A 22,507-nucleotide genomic window follows, 5' to 3' on the forward strand; every position below is an offset into this window, starting at 1 on the left:
GCTCTCAGGGCTTTATCTTGTTGGATCTGGGCAACTCTCCCAGGCCTGAGACCAAACCCGTTTCTGACTCCGTGGCCCAGGGTGTCAGGGCCTCTCCTGCTGCTCCCCATCTACAGATGGCACTCATGTCACCATCTTCCCCAGACGCAGAGAGCGGTGTCGAAGGGCGGAGTCAGGCCAAGACAGGAGCCTGTCTTGGCGGGCACCCCAGTGGCCCCCTAACCTCCTCAATCCTCTTGTTGGCGTGAGGTGCACACACGCCAGGGACTCTAACTCCTGGGAAAGACGACCATGGAGAAAAGAGTGAAAACCTTTATTTGGAAAATTTGCTGACTTAGACATAGTTGAATAAAAGACACAGGAAGGAGTAAAACTAACAAAGGGTCTTCAATGAAATGCAGACCCATCCTCTCCCTTGAGGAAGAAGAGCTTTGGCTTGTTTTTAAGAAAACACATCACTTTGTGCCACCGGATGGCCCGGGTGCCCAGGCCACTCTGTAGATGGGTAGGGACGGACAGGATAGCACCTTTGTTCTGGGGGTTTGCGAGGTCACGAGGGGGGTGGGTAGGAGACAGACACCATTTTGTGCCGCTCCCTAGAGACGCTGTCCACGTGGCCGCTGCCCTGTCCTCTCGGCCGAGGCTGCGGGAACCAAGGTCCGGGCAGTGAGTGAGGAGCCCCTCCTAAGGTATCGACTCATTTCCAGAAGCAAAACAAAGCCTGCGACCTCACATGAATTTAACCGGTAGACTTTGTATGTGTGAATGAAGTAAGGACTTTGTGGGATTAGCGAAGGGATGGGGCGGGGAGGGGGGACGGTGCACAACTGACACCCAGAAAGGAGAGAGAGAGGAGGCTTCAGGCTTCGCTGTGTGAGAGGCGGGTTCAGCTCTGGGGAGGGGGGGACACAGAATCCCAGGACGGGGCGCAGACACCCCACTTGCAGGGCAGGAGAAACACACGGAGGCTTTCCAAGCTTTTCCCTGACAAACATCCAGCGAACAGGGCCAGTCAGGAAGCGCGGGTCCCACGCCCCTTCGCTGCAGGGGGCGGCGGGCTAGCCCTGCGCCACCTTCCTGGACACCGTCTGGTAGAAGACGCCCCGCAGCAGGGCCGGGTAGCTGGGCACGCGGAACAGGTGGCGCTCGCCGTAGGCCGCGTCGTACTCGGCCGCCTTGCCCGTGACCAGGACGCGGAGGTGCGGCTCGTTCACCTGGCGGCCCACGGCCAGCACGAAGACCTCGATGCCCGCGCGCTGCGCCTCCTGCGCGGCCTTCTCCATGGAGGCGGCCGTGGCGCCCTGCGAGTGGCCGTCCGAGAAGAGCAGCAGCTTCTTCTTGGCGGCGCCCGACGACGCCTCGCGGTAGAAGCGCGTCGCGTAGCCCAGGGCGTCGCCGACGTCGGTGGCGTCGTTGAGGAAGCCCATGGCGTCCACGGCGCCCGCCAGCACCGTGTAGTTGCGCAGGAAGCGCAGGGCGGCGCGCTCCGGGCGCTGCTGCCCGCGGCCGCTGTACTGCGCCACGGCCACGCGCACGTCCTGCGCCGGGTCCGCCCGGCCGGCCGCCAGGAAGCGCTCCGCCAGCCGCTTGGCGAAGCGCTTCGTGCTCTCGAAGTTGTGGCCGCCCACGCTGGCCGAGCCGTCCAGCAGGATGGTGATGTCGGCGGGGGAGGAGAACGTGACTGCGGGGGGGGGGGGGGGGGGCAATCAGTGGGGCCCCCCTGGGCCGCGGGGACCGGCCCCACCCGACTCTCGACGTCGCCCACCCTCCCCATGGGCGCCCCCACCAGCGCCCTGACCACACCCGGTACTCACTGGGGCAGGTGTAATCTGGACATTTCTTGTCTGTAAAACAGAAAGACCCCCGTCGGCATGAAGCCAGTGACCGGAGGGACCGCCCCGCCGTGTGAAACCCCAACGCGGTGACACTGGGGTGTGTCCATGGCAGGTGCGGTGTGGCCATGCACACGGGTGGCGCTCCTGGACACGTGGGCAGCCCCCCGCCTGATCCCCTCCACCCCACAAGGAAGGGGTGCGCCCTTATTCAACGGCGGGGCTTTCAGGTAATGGAACCGCCCTCCAGCACCGCTTCGTGGTCCTCACACCATCCCAGTGAGGGGGGGGCAGTTTTGACTCTTCTGAAAAGGGGGAAACCAAGGCCCAGAGAGGAGAGAGGAATGTCTGCCGGTCAGATACCCTGTGACATGCTGTCCGTGCCCCGCTGTCCCCCCTGATGCTGACAGCGCGCTCACTGGCTGGGGCGAGGGCCCCAGTCTGACCCCTGCACTCTGGCTGTCAGTCAGCACCTGCATGGCCTCGGCTGCCCCCACCCCTCGCCCACCTATGCAGATCTGGGTGGTGATGTTCTTCAGGAAGGCGTCCTCCAGAAGCTCAGCGTAGTTCTCCTTGACAAGCGAGATGCCCGGCCGGCCTCCAGGTGCCAGGCCTTGGCAGGAAATGACATTGAGCTGGTCCGAGCCCGCGACAAAGCCAAACACGTCCTTGATGCCCACGGAGACCACCTGCCGGGAAGGGCAGCGTCAGTGGGGCCCTGAGAAGAGCGCCCCACACTCCAGGCTGTGCGTGTGGCAGTGTGGCCACCTGGATGTCGGGGCCGCAGAGCACGTTGAGCGGGGTGGTGTCCCTCTGGGTGTCCGAGCGGCCGTCTGTGATGACCAGAGCAATCCGGTTGTTCGTGGTGGGTGGCAGGAGCTGGCTCCGGGTGTACTGCAAGGCCTCGCCCGTGAACGTGCCGCCTGCCATCCACTGCAGCTTCTTGATGGCTCTGCGGGGTCACAGCACTGTCAGCACCAGGCCGGGGCGAGGCCCGGGCCCAGGTCAGGTACAGGGTCAGCGCTGGGGTCAGGGGTCAGGGTAGGGCCCACATCAGGTACAGGGTCAGTGCTGGGGCCAGGGGTCAGGGTAGGGCCCAGGTCAGGTACAGGGTCAGTGCTGGGGTCAGGGGTCAGGCCTGGGCCCAGCTCAGGTACAGGGTCAGCGCTGGGGCCAGGGGTCAGGCCAGGGCCGCTGTGCTGCAGGCAGCTGAGGGCACAGTCTTACTCCTTGAGTTCCTGGGTATTCCTGATGTTGGGGTCCCTCATGTCCACATGCTCCTGCATCTGGTTATGGCTGTACTGCACCACGCCCACGTGCGACTGCCCGTTCTCAAACTGCAGGCACCGAGGTGAGCTCAGGCACGACCTCAGGTGCCCAGCTGCCCTCCACCCACCGTCTGTCCCAGGCCAGACCTGGGGGTGACTCATGCTGTTGGGTTGGGGTTCTGGCTTTTGAGAAACACAGTGCCCCATCTCCCATGGCCCCAGGACCCATCCCCTCTCTAGCCTGGTGTCAGGACAGACCCCCGCGTCCCAGGAACCCCCTTCCCCAGAGCGGGGGCCGGAGCCAGACGCACCTTTACCAGCTCGTCCCGGCTCAGCCGGTCGATGACCTTGATGATGAAGTCCTTGGCGATCTCAAAGTTGTGCAGCCCGATGCTCTCGGAGCTGTCCAGCACGAAGAGGATGTCGATGGGGCCGCACTTGCACTCTGAGGGGGGTGGGCGCAGTGCCAGTGGCTGTCCTGAGCCTGCACTGAGGAGGGCATGGCCCCACCACCCACGGGGGCAGTCCACCCAAAGCTTAAATCGGGACACTCACCACAGCAAGCTGGGAAGAGGGGAAAGAGGAGATTAGGTGACATGGAGACCCCAGTCACATAAACCCTCCCGCCAGCTCCCCCACCTCCCTGACCCAGTTCCTGGCCACTTCCTGGTGGAAGGAGGAGGCTAGTGGGGGGGGTGAGAGTGGCCCGTCCCCAGGGAGACTCTTGCAGTGGGACACACCCGCCCCTCCTGCTCTCCTCCCCCCGTGAGGGCACCAACGCGGTGTGTTCTGTCCGATTAAGACATTTATTCAAAGATGGGGACACTCACAGCACATTTTCATGATGATGTCCAAAATCTCGCATTCCTGGGGAGGGGACGAGACACTTGTACAATGGGCTGAACTGGCCCACTGTCCAGCCAGGGCGGCCCCACCTTCTGGGTCACTCTCCCCTGGGATCACAGCTGGGCTTGGGGTGGGCCGGGGGCTCTCACTTTCAGAGTGTGCCCTGCTCTGCCTGTAGGCCTCTGCTTCCAGGGCATGGGCACCTGCTGTGGTCACTGACATGTGGCCATCATGTGTCCCCCTATGGCTGCCATGGGTTCCCAGCCCTTGGCCAGAGTGCTCGATCCCTGAGGACACTCAGACACCCACTTACATCCGGTCCTGGTGGTCCTGTGTGTCCTGCGGGTCCCTGTCAGAGAAAGAATGGAAGAAAGGCTGGAGGGCCCTGGTCACTACCTGAACTGCAGGTGTGACGGGAGGTCTTGGCAAGCCCCCACTCGGCCCTCGTGAGCCCACCTCCCATCAGAAGCCCCGTGAACGCCAGAGGCAGCGAGGCTTCTGCACATTACAGGGCTGGAGGACAGCCAGTAACTGCCATCCACAATGTGACAAACTGTCCAACAACACAGTCCCTTTCCTGGTGGCCAGGGGGTGGGCTGGCCAGGAACCTGTGTGGGGCTTACCCACACTCACTGCCCAGGTAGAGTGTTCCGTTCAATCCAACGGCACCACCTCACTGGGCAGAGGCCCCAGACCTGGGTTTTCTGTGCTCCTGCGACTGGCACCTGGTGACTTCTCTGCTCCCCGCTCACTACCCTCAGTGCGACCCTCGGAACTGTCTGTTCCTTCCGATACTACCTGTCAAAGCTCCAACCTTCCCAGGCCTTCCCCAGAGACTGGCGCCCTGAATTCCCACCCCCTCCTCCACCCGCTGCAGCCTGAGTCCCAGGTGCACCCCACGCACCCTGCCTGGGCCTCCCTGCCACCACTCACCTGGGGGCCTTCGGGGCCCCGGTACCCCTTTGCACCTTTGACACCACGGGGTGGAATGTCATTGTTCTAGAAGGAAACAGCACGTGTCACAGACAGCCACATGTCCATCCCTCCTGCCCCCCATCTCCTGTCCAATGGCACTCGGCTGCCTCCCTGCCAGACCCTCAGTGGCTGCAGCCCCAGAGGCTGAGGCCAACTCGGTATGTCACAACATCCAGGTGGGGCTGCACTCACATCCTCTCCAGGGTCCCCAGCTTCTCCCTCATCCCCCTTGAGGCCGGGGTAGCCTTTAGTGCCCTGCAGGTGACAGGGGAGCATGTGGTTAGTGGGGTGCAGAGTCCTGGGATCCAGCCCACGTCTCCACAGGTGCTCAGCCGGGCCCCTCGATGGCGGGTGGCTGGGCCCACCTGAAGCACCTGGCTGCTCCTTCTCTTCAGAGTTTCCTATTTTAAACCAAATTTACTGAGGCACATTTATATGCATTTTGTTTCCTTCTTTAGGAGCACAAGTTTTAAAAGGAAAAGGTAAAAGAGACACTGTCTGCCCCACCCCCACTCCTGGTACACAGTTCCTGGGGAGAAACTGAGGCCGAGGACAGGCCAGAGGACACCCTGAGGTTTGGGGGGGCTTGGGCTGCGACCCTGCTCCCAGGTGCAGCCCAGGCCGTATGGAGACCCCCATCAACAGAGACACATGGGAAGGACCTTGGCGAAGAGCCTGGGCCAAGGGCATGTGAGTTTGCACGTGTGTGCGTGGTGCATGTGTTTGCACGTGTGTGCGTGGTGCATGTGTTTGCACGTGTGTGCGTGGTGCATGTGTTTGCACGTGTGTGCGTGGTGCATGAGTTTGCACGTGTGCGTGGTGCACCAGCAGCCCGATGGGGGGGGTGTACTCACGTTTATCCCAGGAGGGCCTCTGCTGCCCGGATAGCCCTGCAGGGAAGGCAGGGCCGTCACACCAGGCTGTGACCCGGGGCCCCAGTGGACAATCCCAGCCACCAATGCCTGGGTCCAACCTGCCGGCCAGCCCAGGTATGCCCAGCTGGACAAAGGGTGTGAAGGGGCAGGGGTTGGGGACACTCACGGGAAAGCCGGGGAAGCCCTCGGTGCCGTTTCCAGGGGGGCCGTCTTCACCCTGGTGGAGCAGACCCTCCTGTCACTCTGGGGACCACCCAGGCCAGGGACACCTCTGGACAGTGTGGGCACAGGAGTGGCACCGAGGGTCCCTCAGCCTGGAAGGTGTCTCCCAGCCTGGACTGCCCTGAGGGTCCCATGCACTTCTCCCCAGACCTCCAGCCAGGTGGGTGGTAAAGTGGCCCCGCGCTCAGTGCCCGTGGTGACCGCAGACAGAGGGCTCAGCTGCCTGTGAAGGGTGCTCCTTGTCCAGTCACTGGCCAGTTCCCTCAGTTAGACCCCATGAGCCCGGGGCTCGAACCCAGGGCTTCCCAAGATCTCGTGCAGCCAGGCGTCAGCCCCTCCAGGGCCCGGGCCCATCACTCACCCTTTCGCCCATCAGCCCAGGGTCTCCGGGGGGTCCCGCGGGCCCAGGGGCGCCTCTGGCACCCTGAGGAAGAGAGGGGAGGGTGTGGGGAGAGTAAGTGGGCATCTGAGTGACGAGAGACACTGGCTCAGACGCCTCTTAGCGGAGAATCGGAGGGAGGATGAAATAAAAAGCAGATTGCCAGTGGTCCTCAGGCTGAGCAGGACAGGAGCCCTGGGGCTCACAGTCCACTCCTGCTGCCCGCGACCCCCCCCCCCAGGGCACCTAGGGTGTGACCAGAAACGAATGAGGACCCATGGGCATCCTGACCAGCCTGGAGCCCGACGCAGGTGTTCAGAGAGATGGGTGGAGCCACCCACAGGCGTGAACGGCCATTCAAAGCACAGGTCAACGTTTTGAAAATTGTTAAGGTTTTAGGAAAATGCTCGTAATGAAAAAAACAAAACTGTGAGGCAAATTTATAAGGCACGACACGCAACACCAGAAAAAGAAGTTGGAATAAGCCAAGATGTTCCTGTTGTGGATCTCTGGCTGGTAGGCACCCTTTTAGATTTCCATTCTCTTATTTTTTTCTGCATTTTCCAAATGTTTAAAAGTCACACAGATCACAAGATGAAATGAAATGTTTCTATGTGACAGTGACACAGGGGCCTGTCCTACCACAGTGCTGGTGCAGGGGAGGGGGGCGGGGGCTGGGGGTTACTCACCTCGGGCCCCAGGGGCCCCTCGTCACCTCGGTACCCTTTAGGTCCAGGGGGGCCTGCGTCACCCTGCAGAGAAATGGACATTCCCCATTGGACCCTGTCCGCCCCACGCAGCCCTGCTGACCCCACTTGCCATCTGGCTGCATCTCTGCCCCTCGCTGGAGGCCAACACCGGCCCTTCTGGCCCAAGGTCTTGTCTCAGGCACATCCCAGGCTCCCCCAGCCAGGCAGGAGGGAGAGGGCCAAGGAGGCACCGCTCAGGGACCACGGTGACCCTGCACTCAGCCGCCTGTGCGTGGGCCCTGCCCTTAGCTTGGTGCTTCCGGCAAGGCCTTTGGATGTGGTCCCCTCACAACTGTCCCATCAGCCAGCCAGCAGCCACAACCAGGCAGCGTCAGCGTCACACACCGGGATGCTGGCTGCGAGGACCAGCAGCCCCAACTCAGGGTCACAGTCTGGGCCCTGCCCACCTTGGGACACGAAAAAGGGCACGGGGTGGATGCAAATAGCTTGTCTAGGTCCTAGGCCAGGCCGATGGGAGGCTGGAGGCTGTGTGATGGCACCTGCAGGACCCCACTAGAGCTCCCCCAGGAACAGGAAACGATGACCCCCAAACTCTGGGCAGCGTCTATGCAGAGCTGCGTCAGCAGGAGGCTCCTGGGACCAGCCGGCCTCCCCACATCCACTCCTGTGGGCAGCACTGGTGTACCCACTGGCAGGGAGGGGGGGTGCCCCTATGCGGTGGACACACTACATAAGACCTGGAACCCTTTCCTCCACGGTCTCTGTTTCTCAACTGCTTTTTCTTGGGATTTGGCAAAACACATTTTTCCAGAAATTTCTGCATGGACACCTAGTGTGGGAGCCGACCATGAGCTGGGTCTGGAGTCGTGAGGGCCCTGATGAGGTCAGCAGGTTTGTGAGAAGGTACACTGTGACAATAGGTTTGCTATTCACAGGAAACGTCACGCCGGGTCCCACCTCACTCTGACCCACAATATATATTCAAAACGAAGCAAAGGTATCAGCCAAAACGCAGCACGAGGGGTGGACGTGTTTGCAATCTTGTAAACGAGCAGGACATCCTACACATGAATGTGAAAAAATGTCTGCAGTGCAGAGAAGAGCGTCGTGTACTCAGCGTGGGACATGGACTCCAGTGGAACATGAACGACTGTGTGAACAGTCCAGGAGAGTGACACCCGAGACCACACTTGGCTTTTCCCGAGAGGACACGGTTTTCACCTGAGGACATGAAACGCACGTTCCAAGTCTGATAATGTCTCATATTGGCAAAGGTGGGGCCACAGTCTCTACTTTACACTCTTGGGGGGAATACAAGCTGGGGCTACAGAAGTACAAATATTTGGCAATTACCCCCCCCACACACACACACACCACATACGCACGCACCATACACACACCACACACCATTTGGCCAAGAAATTCTGCTGCTAAGAATTTACATTCTGGATAAGTATTTCAAGATGGATGGATGAATGGATAATGGATAACAGAAGACAAAGAGATGACAGATAAATGACAGAGACAAGTAGACGGTGAAATGGACGGGTGGACGGGTGACTGGCAGGGTAAGTGGATAGACAGTTAACACACGGTGGATAAACCATAGCTGATAAACGACAGAGATGACGTAATAAACAGGTAACGACGGGAGGGTAGAGAGATAATAGGCAATGGGTGAATGACAGATGACAGGGAATAAGAGGTAAATGACAGTAGACGATAACAGATGACAGATGATAGAAAGGTAGGTGATGGACGCTGGACAGACGGACAGAGAGCTGCAGAGACAGAGGAGCTGACAGGCACACATATGTTGGTATTTACCACAGTATTTTTCTGTAAAGCAAAATGCTGGGGACAGTCCAGGTGTGTGTTGACAGGGGACTGGACAGGGGCATTCAGTGTTACCCAGTGGAACAGCAGGAACCTGAGACGGCGTGGCGGCCTGTGTGGCTGCCTGACCCCCAGTGCCCAGTCGGATGACAGTGTCAGGTCTCGTGCTGCTTGTGGAAACAACAGGCCTACACCCACTCTCACACACTGTGCTTTTCCTAGGATTCTAGAACAAGCTAGACTTTAGAAGAAACTAACCACTGATGACTGCTGGGAGTGGGGTGAGGGGCAGAGATCTGCTTTTCTACGTGGTCACGGATTTTAACCATTTCTCTCTCATGAGACAAAAACAGGTGGGACAGCCCCCGTCTTCCTGTCTGTGGCCCAAAGAACGTGGAGGCCTAGCTCTAAGGCGGTCATATGTCAGGTGCCTCCCGCTCCATGGCCACGGGGTCCCCAGGCCCATGGGGACAGCTGTGCTCAGACGCATGGCTCCCCTCCCAGCAGGCTCAACGTGGGATTAAGTGCGAGGAAAGTTTTCCGTTCAGCTGGTCCCTGAGCCTGGAGACAGCCCACTTATCCCTTCATGGCCTCGCCTGCCCCTTCCGGCCCCCCTGGAATGGGCCCGACACGCCTCTGACACGCTTCTAATGCTCCCTCAGGAGAAGTGGCAAGACAGTTCTGCCCTATTGTGGATGCCGCTGCTTTCTTAGCTTTTAAATTCTTCTGTTTTCTCAAAACTCCAATTCCAAATTTTTCTCCAAAAGAAAAGCCACCAAAAACTCGAAGCCACAAGCCAAGCCCCACCAAAGCCTAAGGCTCAGCCCTCCAAGGTCGGCCGATCTCATAGCCCACTGCCTGGAGCTCTGTGACCCCACTGTCCCCTCCCCCTGCCCACTGGGAAGTCCCTAGGCCCAGCTTAGACACTACTGATCCCGGCTGCCTGGACCTCTCACCCCTCAGCAGGAGGGACATAGGAATGTGATGGAAGGAACGGGACTCATGCAGCAAACCCCCATCATAGGAGCAGCCGGCACTCAGGAGGGGAGTCAGGTGGGGCTGAGAGCACCTGGGGGATTCTAGAGCGAGGGTCCCCTTGCATCCATCTGTGACCTGGGCCCCTCAGGCGGGGAGAGGCCCTCAGCTCTGGAGGCGCCTGGCCACGCCAGCACCAACCCTGCTCTGCAACCAGGGGCCTGAGGCCGGCGGGCCCACCTCAGCACAGACAGGGCGAGAGGCCAGCGGCCCTCTGGACAGTGAGCCCTGGCAGGGAGCCTGGGACAACACAGTCACCCAGCGACAGCGGCAGGAAAGCACAGCCCAGGGAAAGCACTGAGGATGAAGGTGTTCTCAGGCCAAAGCAGAGCCGAGTGACTGAAGACTTGGGGCTGGACATGAAGGGTGGAGTGTGGACCTGCGGGGAGTGCCACCCCCATCTTCTGAGAACAGTGGCCCACACACCCCCGTGGCGGCGGCGGGATGGGGCCAGGCCCTGGCTGGACCCGCCTATGGGAGTGGGCGCTCGGCCCTTTTCCCAATCAGGACGTCCTCACCACACAGACTGTTTAGTTTATGTTCACATGTTTCCGTACGTGTTGTCTGTCCCCACACTGGACAGCCCACCCCCGAGGGCAGGACCAGGCTCTGGAAGGGGGCTCACAGGGCCTGTGTGTCCCCTGCCTTCAGCATCCCCCAGGGTTGGTCTGGGCTCGAGTGGAGCCCCTCACACCTCTGCCCCCATGAGCTCTAGAAAGCCACCAGTGCCTGAGCACAACCTGGCCCAGACCAGCCACCGACCTGGTGGCCTTCAACAAATCACGGCTTGTCCCCTGGCCCAGGTTTGCACGGCACTGGCACCGGTCCCATGGGGGCTTCCTTCTATGCGTGTCACCCAACCTCTCATGGACCACTAGATGGGACCCGTGACCCCAGGCCAGGAGTCTGAAGGATGATGAGCTGAGAACACCTGGGATGGGGTGGCCCCTCGGGGTGGCCCTCAGACCCCCCAGAACTCCCAGCTTCCTGTCTGCTCCATGTCCTGACTCCCGCGCCTGCCCACTCCTGCCCAGCCCGCTGGCAGAGTCAAACCCTCTGCTTCCTCAGGCTGTCCCTCAGCATGGCCTCTGGAAGGTGTCACACCCAGGAATCCTGGAACTTTCCATGCACTGACACACCCAAATTGACCTCCAGCCAGGATCTCACACCTGGGCTCCAAATGCTGAGTGAGTTCCCCCTCCCTTGTATCTCCTGGGGGCTCCAATATGTGGTGCCTTGTCCTGGGCTCAGACCTCAGTGACCCCGCCCCACGGGTGGGGCAGTCCCTAGGACCCCCCAGGCTTCCTCAAACCCCTGCTGCTGCCAGCCAGCCCCCCCCCCCCCACAGCCCTGCTCTAAAACCACCAGGTCAGGCACCCCCATGCCCTCTGAGGACAGAGCTGGGGTCTGCTCACTCAGCTCCGTGTCCTGCCCAGTGCCCACCAGATGAAAAAGGGGTCCCTCTGTGAGTGCTGGGCGTCCAGGGGGCACAGGAGCTGGGCCTGCCCTGGCCAGCCCACACCCCGTCGCCCCAGCCATCCCCAGTGCCCGGCAGCTGGCTCCGGCCCCACACCCCTGCAGTCTCCCACGTCACACCCCCTGCAGGAGAGAGACCTCCCCACAGGCTCAGGCGTGTTTATGCCGTAAGACTGGCCTGGCCCCACAGGGACGCCCCTCCCAGACAGCGGGCTTCCTACCGGGTCTCCGGGGACGCCGACAGCGCCTTCTCGTCCCTGGTCACCCGGGGGTCCAGCTTCACCCTGGGGAGGAAGATGCTGTTGAGGTGGGAGAGCCGCCACCCACAGTGCATCTTGCTCGTCCCTCCTTCTTACGCTTTCCCACGTTTTTACCACAATGTGGCCACGTGCTCGGCCGTCGAGTGGCTTGTGTGGTTTCAGGAGGCCCGGCCCAGCAATGAGGCCAGCAGCTCCCCGAGGTCCCAGGCAGCTGTCACATTGCCTCTCCTCCAGGGGGGCTAATTAGGGGTGCGTGGGAGCTGGGGACTGCCAGCCACCAGGGGTGAGTGCTGGTGGCGGGGCCTGGACTTCAGTCCCATTTCCTGATGTGGGAGGGGGTTGCCAGGGGTTCAGAGCCACATTATCCCTGCTCTGACGTCCCTCCCTGGGTCTGTGGTGGCAGCTATGGTTGGGAGGTCAGCATCCTTTCCCCCAACTCTGGAGTAGCGGGGTGGGGCCTGTACCCCCAAACCAGGCACAGAGTGTGCTTGGTGCCCACCCTCTGGGTCTAGCAAAGCCTTCCCACTGACACGGGCCCAGGAAGCCCAGCACGGCCACTGGGCCACCAGCCTCTCAGCTTCGAGGTTTGTGCAGCCACAGCTTCTCAACCTTCCTGCCGTCGGAGCTTTGGCAAAGGAGTCATTTGACAAAAGAGCCCAGGCTCTGTCTGCAGGTACTGGGGGGTGGGGGGCGAGGCAGGCACTCAGGAAAGCCAGGTGTGTGGGCCTGGGGGCCGGCTGAGGAAGCCGTGTCACACGGAAAGCCCTGCTGCTAAGTGACAGACATGAAGCCTGACAAGCAGAACGGGCCGCTGTGAAAGGCGTTACAGACACAACGACTGTCGTCCCACAGGAAATGCATTCACATGGGACAAGACCTCGCAGGGCAAGCCCACGGCGTGTTGGTGTGAGTTCCCGGGGGCTGTCTCACCGAGGACCTGGGGTGCTCAGCCCTGCTGGCCTGGGCTCCCTGCGTCCCTTGACTGGGGACTCTGCCTTTCCTGTACTGGGGACTCTCTTTGGGAAAACAGAAGGTGACGGTGGGGGTCACCTGAAATCTAGGGCCCAAAGGGACTTGGGAGGCACATATCCTGTGGTTCTGACAGCCTGACCCCTGCCTGGCCTCATTCTGTCCCTCCCAGGCGTGGGGGGGGGGGGGGCTCAGACTCACCGGGTCTCCTCTCGGGCCCCGCACACCTGGGGTCCCCCGTGGTCCTCTCTCCCCAGGGCCGCCCTGTGTGCAGAGAAGCAGGGAAGGGAGGCTGCAGCCCCTGCCACAGTGGCGTGAAGGGGGCTCAAGGCTGGGTGCAGGGCCAACCGTCCCCAGGACGAGCCCAGCGGGCATACGGCCACATGTACCCCTGAGCACGGAGTCCCAGGGCGCCACCCCGGCAGACTCACCCGATCTCCGGGGGTGCCGTCTGGTCCCGCGTTTCCCTGGGATGGGGAAGAATGACAGAAGCATTAGTTAATTTGGGCAGAAACCCAGCCTGAGTGTCAGGAACAGGGAGCAGGGGGCCACGAGGTGCTTACCTCGTCGCCGGCCTCGCCCTTCTCTCCTGGGGGCCCTGGCTCTCCTGGCTCTCCCTGAGGAGACAAGTGGACACACATCCATCTCTGGCCCGGCCAGGGCCCGGGGCTGCGGCTGGCCCCTGGCCCTGACGGCCCCTCCCAGGGCTTGGACCCCACCCATACTGTGGGTGTGGGGGCACTTGTATGCTCACCTCATCTCCGGGGGGCCCCGTGCTCCCTGGCCTCCCAGGCTCCCCGTCAGCTCCAGACCCACCCTGGAAAGATCAGAAGGGTCAGCCACGTCCGGCCTGTCCTGGGGGGACCAGTGACCCCACCACCCACATCTCCACACATGTCCCGCCTGATGGTTCTCTTGCTGCCCACGCCTGGCAGGGACAGCGGACTGTCACTGTCACTAGTGAGGACCAGTTCCCTGGCGGACTCAGTTCTGGGCCTGCGCCGAAATCTGTGGGCTGGAAGGTGAAAACGCAAACCAGGCAGCGGAGGTTAGGACCCGGGGTCAGAGCCCACACTCCTTCTCTGTCTCCCCAGCACTTCCTGTGGCGATGAGAGTCCCCAGAAAAACGCAGGCAGCTGACAACTCAGCTGCCAGCTGGACCCAGACCATTAGTTACGTCCCTGCTCCACTGTCCAGCCCACCTGCCACCTACAGCGTCACTGCTGATCCCCAAGTTTTGACTTCTTAGTAACCAAAGGACGCAGAGGGATTCTGGGACTCCACGCCGAGCTCGGGGCTGGGCAGACATCTCTGGGGCACCGTGGGCCACCTCGCCCACTGCAGACACGGGCCTGATGACCACTGGACGGATCTGAGGCTCAGTGACTCGGGGCTGCAGGGAGCGCGCCCCTTGGGCAAATGCGCTGCCCATCGCTGGGGATGTTTCACCCAGGGCCTGACCCTCAGACCCGTGAATTGCTCCCAAGGATTTCTGATCCACACTCAGTAGGTGGCAAAGCCCCCCCGCCAGCCCCAGGGGCTCCGTCACTAACCTTCTCTCCCTTCAGGCCAAATGAACCCGCATCGCCTTTGGGCCCGGGGGGTCCTTGGACGCCCTGGTGAGAAGACGGCCGAGGTCAGTCCAAAGGAGCCATCAGGCCACGCGCCAATGTAAGTCAAGTGCCTACAAGGCAGGTCTGCACGTGGCACAGCCCTCTGGGGACTTCTCAGCGTCCCAAGAAGGGTTTCAGCCGATGTTCACAACTGAGTACTTACAGTCTTAAAATACCCATGAGCGAAAGTGACTTACATCAAATCCAGGCGAGCCCTTGCAGCCTGGCAGGCCGGGGTACCCCGTGTCGCCCTGGAAGGACGAAGGCAGATTTAGGGGTCAAGCCTTTAGGCTCTGGGTCATCCATTCCCCTCCCAGGAAAGCCCCATTGCAGAAGATGGTCTGAGCTTGGCCAGGCAGCTTGGGGTCCACTGGGACCTCAGGCTTGGCAGGAAATGCCTCCTGCCTTTCCTACTATCTCCAAGTGCCTGGAAGTGCCCACACACAGCCCCTATCCGCCCATGTCTGGGGAGTTGCCTGGCTCTGTGTACCATCCCTTCCCTGGCCCCCAACCCCCCACCAGCCTGGGTTACCTTCATGCCATCCACGCCGTCAATGCCACGCTTGCCCTTCTCTCCCTGTGAGGGGCAAAGACCAAAGGGTCAGACGAAGGTCAGACAGCACCCACCCATGGGGCAGAACACATGTCCCCACCGCCATACTCACCTTGTAGCCCTTGGGTCCCCTGGAGCCCTGCAGAGACAGGAGGGAGGGTGAGGGGGGGACCCCAGCACAGAGAGAATTACCTGGAAATTGCCCACGTCCTCCCAGGCCCCTTGGGAAAGGCATGGCAGCCAACTGCCCACCAGCTTGCTGCCCCCCCCATACTGGGGACAGGCAACATCGTCCCTGTCCCGGTGAAGGGGCTGCTCTGTGCCCAGAGGGACACGCTCCGAAGTTTTCCCTCACTCACCTTCTCCCCTCGGCTCCCTTTTTCTCCCTACACCGCAAACAGGAGGAAAGGGGGTCTGTCACTGGTGCCCCAGGGCTCCAGGCCCTGGCACAGCTGTGATGCCCAGGCCCCGCCCAGGCTCAGCCTGCTGTGGAAGGGGCGGAGACGCACCTTCATCCCCTGGTAGCCGACAGGTCCCAGGTCCCCAGGCCTTCCCTGGAACACAAAGGAAGGAGGGCGTTAGACACCATGGTGGCCAGGGCACCCCCACTCAGCCCACCTGGCCCCCACTCCACTCAGGCCTGGTCAGCCAGCGAGACTGGACCTGGCCATACTGCCGGCTGGCACCCCAGGGAGAAGCCCTGCTGTGAAGGCCCCACCACCACTCCTGGGGCCTCCTGAGGTCACAAGAGTCCCCAGGAGGAGCCAGGGCTGGGTTGTGGGGAGACTGGCGATTGCCGAGGCAGAGGTCCAACCCCCGTCTGCCCACTGAGAGCAGCTGGGCCTGTGTGGAGGCTGGGGGGACTTGGGGGTCCTGCCTGGTGCGGTGTGCTGGGAGGAACGGCTGTGTAGTGCTGCTTCTCACTGCTGCCCATGGGACCGTGTCCTCTCAGGACTGGCACCATGGTGCTCAGAAACCAGCCACCCTTCTGGAAGTTTCCTCAGCCTGGTCCCCACCCTCGGGGCCAGGCGCTCAGTACTCACAGGGTCTCCGGCTTCTCCTTTCTCTCCTGGGAGACCCGGCTTCCCTCGCTCTCCCTGGAACACAAAGCAGATCAAGGTTAGGGGACAATTTCCTGTGTATTCCTGAAAAGGTGGCGAAAGGGACCCCTACTTGCTCACATGGTTTTCAGGTACCTTCCCCAGCACCCGTGGCCCGTCTTGGTGTCTTCAAGGTCAGGTCCACGTATCCCCTCCCTCACACCCCTCCAGGCTGAGCCATTGCCCCGCTTGCAAGACTGAAGTCCCTGAATCTTTCTTCTCTGTCTTGTGCCCCATTCCTGCTGCTGTGTGGGCACAAACACCCCATGCGGAGAGGCCACTCTGCTCCAGTGGTCAGTGGCCATGGGCTCCTTGGCCATTGGAGCCGACATTTTTTAGGAGAAGCTAGAAATCTGGACTTTCACGAGCAATGTCCCAAGTTGTAAATACTGGCAATGAATCTTGATTTTCAAAATTGCCCTGTTTGAGCCACCCTGGCCTGGGTCCCAAGTACATGCCCGTCCCCTGTCCCCCGGGGAAGGCCCATCTCCAGGAGCCAAGCACTCAGGGGATGCCTTCTGAAAGGGCCACTTCCTCCACTACAGGGAGGGCGCAAGGGTGCTGTGGGACTGGCCCCCACCCTGAACACCAGCCCTTGGCCACTCCACTGGCCTCGAGGTCACCGTGCTGGACTCTCCCCATGGCTGGCGGGTGGGGCATCTGCCCATCAAAGGGATGGCTTCACTGCACCCACACCCAGCCCAGTGGTGGGTGCTCGGAACGGCTGCCTGGGGTCCTGCTGTGTCCCTAACATCTGTGGCTTACTTGACACCTCTCTCCCTCCTGGATATTAAGCAGGGGTAGGAACGGCCACTCACCTCGTACCCAGGGTCACCCCTTGGTCCGGGCGGTCCTCTGGCGGGCTGCAAGACAGACACAACAATCAGCCCAAGACAGTGTCCAGAGAGGCCCCAGGGCCGGGCGGGGGGCCCACACTTACCTGGCACTCGAAGGAGCAGCACTGCCAGAGAAGGGACAGAATGACACATCAGAACGCCAGGGCATGGCCACCGCGCTCCGTATGCCTGCAGGTGCTCAGAGGGCTTGGCTCCGGTCCCCAGTGGGAGGAAGGGGTTGGTGGGGACGCCCTGGGGAGTAGGGGGTGGGAGGGGTGGGAGGGGATCTTACCACTTGCTCCACATTATTTTTCTGAAAATGAAATGAAAACGTGAAGTTAATTTATATTCCCAGCCACAGGCTTTGCCGGCCCAGACGTGGGCGGGGCGGGCGCAGCGGCCACTCACTATCATGTCGGTGATGGTGTCGATGGTCTGGCTGATGATCTCCTCCGCGTCGCGGTTCTGCCCCCAGTCGGCTGCCGTGAAGTTGCGCCGGTAGGTGTGGTCCGTGGCAATGATGCTCAGCCGAGGCTCCTGGGGGGACACGGGAACAAGGGTGACCTTGATGATGCTGCCGCCTGGGAGCCCGAGCCCCTCCCCCGCCCCCATGCCTTCTGTCTGGCGCCTCTGTGGCCGCAGGTCGTGCTCTGTGCCCACCCGTCACGGCCCAGGATGGGGCTCCTACCAGGTGGTCGGGCGTGATGGCCACCGAGAAGACCTTGATGCCCAGGTGCCTGGCCTCGTTCACGGCGTCCTCCAGGCCCCCGCACGGCTCCTTGTAGCCCTCCAGGGGGTGCCCATCAGTCACCACGATCAGGTACTTGTTCTCCTTCAGGTGGGAGCCCCTGTGAGGCGCAGGCAGCGGTGAGACCCGGCCTGGCTCCCTCAGGCCATCTCTGACCCTCTGGAACCCTAGAGCCGAGACCTGGAGATCGGAGGTGATGGGTGGGGGCCAGACTCCCGCAGGGGACCCAGACCCAAGCACCGCTCTGCAAAGCGGTGTTTCCTGTCACACTGCACAGTGTTTCTCTTTGTTGGTCCTGCTATAAAGTGGGATCATAAAAACGGACATCAAACAGAAAAGTTTTATGAGGTCACATTTCTGTAAAAGACTATCTTGGAAAATGCACCTTCAGCCAGGGGAGAGGCACGGGTCTCACCCACCCTGAGGCGTCCTGACATAGGACCCCCATCACAGGCAGTGGGAGGGGACGACTGAAGATGTGCCCACCTGTGGTGGGGGTACTGGGGCCTGTGGCCCAGCTAAGCCACCGCCAGGAGCCAACTGTCTGTGGGTTAAGGATGGCAGCTGCTGGTTGCTCAGCACTACCCAGACTCCAGGTGACATGCAGAGCCAGCACTGGGGACACTGATGCTCTCACAGGGGTCCCTTCCCACTGTGTCACCCTCTCGGTCTCTGACTGCAGATGTATCCTCTGCCTGGCCAAAGGGGAGGCAGTGATGGGGCATTTCAGGTCCCTTCTACTGTCACTGGATGAGACAGTGGTCAGCCCTGGGAGAGACCCTTGGTGGCCGTAAGGGCAGGCCGGGTAGTGGTCACTAGGACTCGTCCTGCCGGCTCATGGGCACCAGAGCTTGGTGTGCCAGTGGGCAGCCCCTGGGGTCTGGCGAGCTTGGGTGACCACGAATAGATCAGGAAGGTGGAGCGCCACCCAGGGACTCCGGGCCTGTGCGGCTCCCCAGAGGCCACAGGCGGGGCCACACGCGCAGGGGCGGGCCCCATCCCACCACAGAGGAGGAACGGGCCAGCCTCCGGCTGGACTTCCTGTGCCAACCTAAGACGCTGGGTCCCTGGCCTGGGGACCACGCGTGGGTGGGCATGTGGGCATCGTCAGAAGGGCCGGGCTCCAGACAGCCGGGGATCACCTCGACTCTGCTGCAGTAAAGCAGGTGGGGTAACGGGCAGGGGAGGGTGGCGGAGGGCCGCAGACCCTGCGTGGACGGCGGTGGGAGGGGCGATGGGGACAGATCCTGCGTGGACGGCGGTGGGAGGGGCGATGGGGGCAGACCCTGCGTGGACGGCGGTGGGAGGGGCGATGGGGACAGATCCTGCGTGGACGGCGGTGGGAGGGGCGATGGGGACAGACGCTGCGTGGACGGCGGTGGGAGGGGCGATGGGGACAGATCCTGCGTGGACGGCGGTGGGAGGGGCGATGGGGGCAGACCCTGCAATGGGGGCAGACCCTGCAATGGGGTGGGCTGATGGCGGTAGGAGGACCCAGAGAGGCCAGTTCCAAGCGGGACACTGGGGAGGGGTCCCCATGGATCTGATTGGCTGCCTCTCTCTGCCCGGTGCACTTGAGCCAGAGGCTCTTGGGGTTTGCTCTGCCGGGGCCTGTAGGTGGCCTGCCTGGTAGTCCATTCAGTTGATGGAGTGACAGAGGCCCCTGTGGTAATACTAACAGTAGCAATCACAAGAGGAGCCTACCTCAGTTCACAGGTGGGGAAACTGAGGCACGGGGAGGCTGAGAGAGGGGCCAAAGGTACATGGAGGGGGATGCTGGTCCACATGGCTGTCCCAGCTAGCCCTCCTCGAGGCACCGTCTCCACAGCCCCTGCTGTCCCGTGGCCCTGTGGACCTGGGCACTTCAAGTGAGGTTGGGGTTTCGGGTCCCAAATCACTCTGCTGTTGGGTAGCCGCACCTTCTGTCCCTGGGGCCCCATTTGCAGGGGGCGGTCAGGGCTCGGGTGAGCGGGTCAGTGGGTTAGTAGGGACGGGGGGACTAGAGACGGGACCCTGCACAGGTGAGGGAGTTGGGTTCTGACCTGTGCCCCTTCCCCATGGCCCTGCCTTCAACTGTGGGTGTGTCCAGTCCTCGGCCACGCCCACTGCTGGGGGCTCTCCCCACCCCACCCTCCCAGTGCTTCAGTCATCAGATATATGAATGAATGAATGAAGTATGCCATGCCCAAACCCAGAACCAAGCTGGTGACCCCTCCAGGGCCCTCTGACTGGGATGCTGGGACATTGGGTGCAGACGCAGGCTCTGATAATCCACCTGGGCAGCTGTTAGTGTCCATGTGGTCAGTGAGGGGTGCCCCCTCCAGGCACTGGACAGGGCCTCAGGCCACTCCCTCAACCTGTTCAGTTTGGGCTGGGAGATGCGGTTCCTCGTCTGCATTTGGGGTACCGGGAGCCCACAGCACAGCACTGTCCCCTCAGCTCTCCATGCTGGCCCGTGCCTTTACCCCCCCTTCTCCCAGCTGGCTCCATCTCAAACCCCTCTCTGGCCCATCTGAACTTCTGTGGATGAGGAGAGGGGCCCGAGTGGCCAGGCCAACACTTCTCTTCTCAGATGGGGAAGTTGAGGCCAGGCTTTGCCTGTGGGTGGTGCCCTCCCGAGTGGCCTCAGACGTGCAGGGAGAGGTCAAGGAGCACTACCTGTCCTTCAGGTTGTCGATGAAGCGCTTCGTGAAGGACTTCACCTTATCCACCAGGGCACCGTAGGGCTTCAGCCGCAGGGCCACGCTCTCGGAGGTGTCCAGCACAAAGAAGAGGTCCACCGGGCAGTCTGGGCCAGGGATGAGAGAGGCCAGCTTCTTACGCCCTGTGCCCTCAGCTCCCACCAGCCACCTCTCTGGGCTGCTGAGCTGACCCAGCCACCCAGCTGCACAGAGCCGCCCTCATCCGGAAAAGCTGGCACCCAGCGAGGCGGTGGGGTGGCCATGAGAGCCCTGCATGGGTCCTGAGCATCCCCCAGCCCTCCTGGAAGGCAGGGAGCCCCGCTCTGGTCTGGACAACTAAGACTGCTTTCTCACTATGGTTTAAGTTGAATTAAAAACTACCAACGGTCATGAGCTTCAGAAAAAGGTGCGTGAGAGCAGGTAACCATGCATCTTGACTGACTGCCAGGCAAGCAGTCAAATGGAATTAATCAAGGCAGAGAAGGGACAGCGCTGGCCTCCCGAGGCTGAGACCCTGTGACTCAAGTGGAGTTCACCCTCCTCAGCAGGGCCCCTCCTGACACTCCCAACTCTCCTGAGGTAACTGGAGCCCAGGGGCCTAGCTGGGGCGCCTGGACAGCAAGCCGGGGAATTTCAAGCAGCCCCATAAGGCCCCCCATCTGCAGCTCTCACGTCAAGGGAAGAGGCCAGTCCTGCTGGCACATCACAGCGGGTTGCGTCTGGCCCCCAGCCCGTCTTCCCCGCAACAAAAAGCAGTCAGAGATGCAAGAGGCAGGTCCCCTCACCTTGGAAGGCGATGGCCCTCTCAGCTAGTGGGAGGTCTTGTGCAGCGGTCCAGCAGCCCTGCAGCAGCAGGGGGAGCAGAGCGGGGGCCAACCTCATGTCACTGGCCTGCGTGCCACCATGGAGCGAGGGCAGGGGTCAGGGTGGGCTGGCGATGACGAGAGAGAGAAGTCGACGCTGCCGGCAGCCGGAGGTACAGCCTCGGTGGGAGGGTGGCAGGGTAGGCGGGAGAAAGGAAGGGAGGGGCTGACAGAGGGAGTGAGGGAAGGGTGGAGGGAGGAGGGGCTGGGTGGCCAGGAGCCTGCAGAGGCCGGGGTCTCCTCCTGCCCCGCCCCGGAGTGAGTCACTGAAAGAAAGTCTCTAGTGTCTGGAGCAGCTTTGAGCCCAGGACACTTCTCTGCTAAAGGATTTATTTCCTGTCCATGGGGACTGTGGTTCTCATGCCCAGTAAGACGAAAGTGTAGTCGAGTTTAAGATGTCTGCAAAAGAACTATAACCCCAGATGAATTTCCTTGAACGTTTTTCGGCTGGTTCCAATCTGCATCTTCACGTGGGATTGGTCTGCGTGTTCACTGGTCCCCACAATAACCTCTTTATACAAATGACGATGCTGTTGGATTAAATGTTTCAAATCCATTGCTCTGTCGGATTTCTGAGTTATTTTTCATATATATATTTCTTTACAGTTTAGGCAAATACATATTTGCAAAAGATGTTTCATTTTTTACTGTGGGAAAACCAAGTCAACAAATATATAAATATACAGGGGGTGCCAGAAAAATGTATACACATTTTTAAAAAGGAAAAGACTATATTAAAATCACGCTGATGGCAACCACCTTGAGCACCTCTTGTAATTGCAGAAATCAAACGTGACTTGTACTCATCTTTGTTATTGGTATATACTGAGTATTATAATTTTAATATAGTTCTTTCCTTTCTTAAAATGTATGTACATTTTTGGGGGATATACCCTCTGTATATCTTTGAGGCCTTGCGTGGGTGGGGTCCAGATGTGGCCAGACGTACTCCTGTCCCATAAAAGGTCCCAAAAGACCTTTCCTGGAGCTGGAGCTGTTGATACTTGTCTAGTATCAGCCTAAATGGTTTAGTTTAAAAACATGCACATGTTGTAGAAGCATCATAAGGACACTTGAGAAATTTCAGGAGTCACACGACACTGTGATTATTCTAGGAGTTTTCCCAATATTTTCTTCGTTTTCCCCACTTACTTTACGGGGCTTTTATGAAGTAGTTGTATGTACTTTTGCGGCCACTGAATCCATCCAAGCTGTGCCGTGGGCATGTCTCCTGTGCTCTGGGGTTTGGTGCTGTGGCAGCCAGTTCAACAAACGGGATTCAGGTCGGTGTGCAAGGCTGTTACCTGCTCACGTGGCTGCTCCAGGTCTGCAGAGGTGTCCCTGCAGGTTTGGGAGAAGAACTAGAAACATGGCAGAGGCCCAGCGCGGTGGGTATGGATCCCCCAGAGGGCAGGTGTGGCGGGGAGGAT

At 60.8% G+C, this 22,507-nt stretch overlaps 1 protein-coding gene across 1 annotated transcript; it reads right to left on the reverse strand.

Annotated features, from left to right (window-relative positions):
- Positions 1-298: 298 nt before the first annotated feature.
- On the reverse strand, positions 299-21,441 carry COL6A1 (collagen type VI alpha 1 chain). Its single transcript, XM_074317062.1, has 35 exons — positions 21,000-21,441; positions 20,189-20,321; positions 18,538-19,054; positions 17,474-17,713; positions 17,194-17,322; positions 17,078-17,098; positions 16,890-16,910; positions 16,768-16,812; positions 15,893-15,946; positions 15,359-15,403; positions 15,209-15,235; positions 14,962-14,988; positions 14,829-14,873; positions 14,494-14,547; positions 14,237-14,299; positions 13,438-13,500; positions 13,247-13,300; positions 13,115-13,150; positions 12,885-12,947; positions 11,676-11,738; positions 7,087-7,149; positions 6,380-6,442; positions 5,963-6,013; positions 5,776-5,811; positions 5,114-5,176; positions 4,880-4,945; positions 4,260-4,295; positions 3,931-3,967; positions 3,656-3,664; positions 3,412-3,545; positions 3,060-3,169; positions 2,601-2,784; positions 2,341-2,521; positions 1,815-1,844; positions 299-1,681 (listed from the first exon to the last, which is right to left on the reverse strand). Exons 1-35 carry the CDS (start codon positions 21,094-21,096, stop codon positions 1,059-1,061), a joined length of 3,483 nt encoding a protein of 1,160 aa, XP_074173163.1. The 5' UTR covers positions 21,097-21,441; the 3' UTR covers positions 299-1,058.
- Between the last annotated feature and the right edge of the window lie 1,066 nt (positions 21,442-22,507).

Source organism: Rhinolophus sinicus, linkage group LG01, assembly GCF_036562045.2.
Source record: "Rhinolophus sinicus isolate RSC01 linkage group LG01, ASM3656204v1, whole genome shotgun sequence".
Classification (NCBI taxonomy): Eukaryota; Metazoa; Chordata; class Mammalia; order Chiroptera; family Rhinolophidae; genus Rhinolophus; species Rhinolophus sinicus.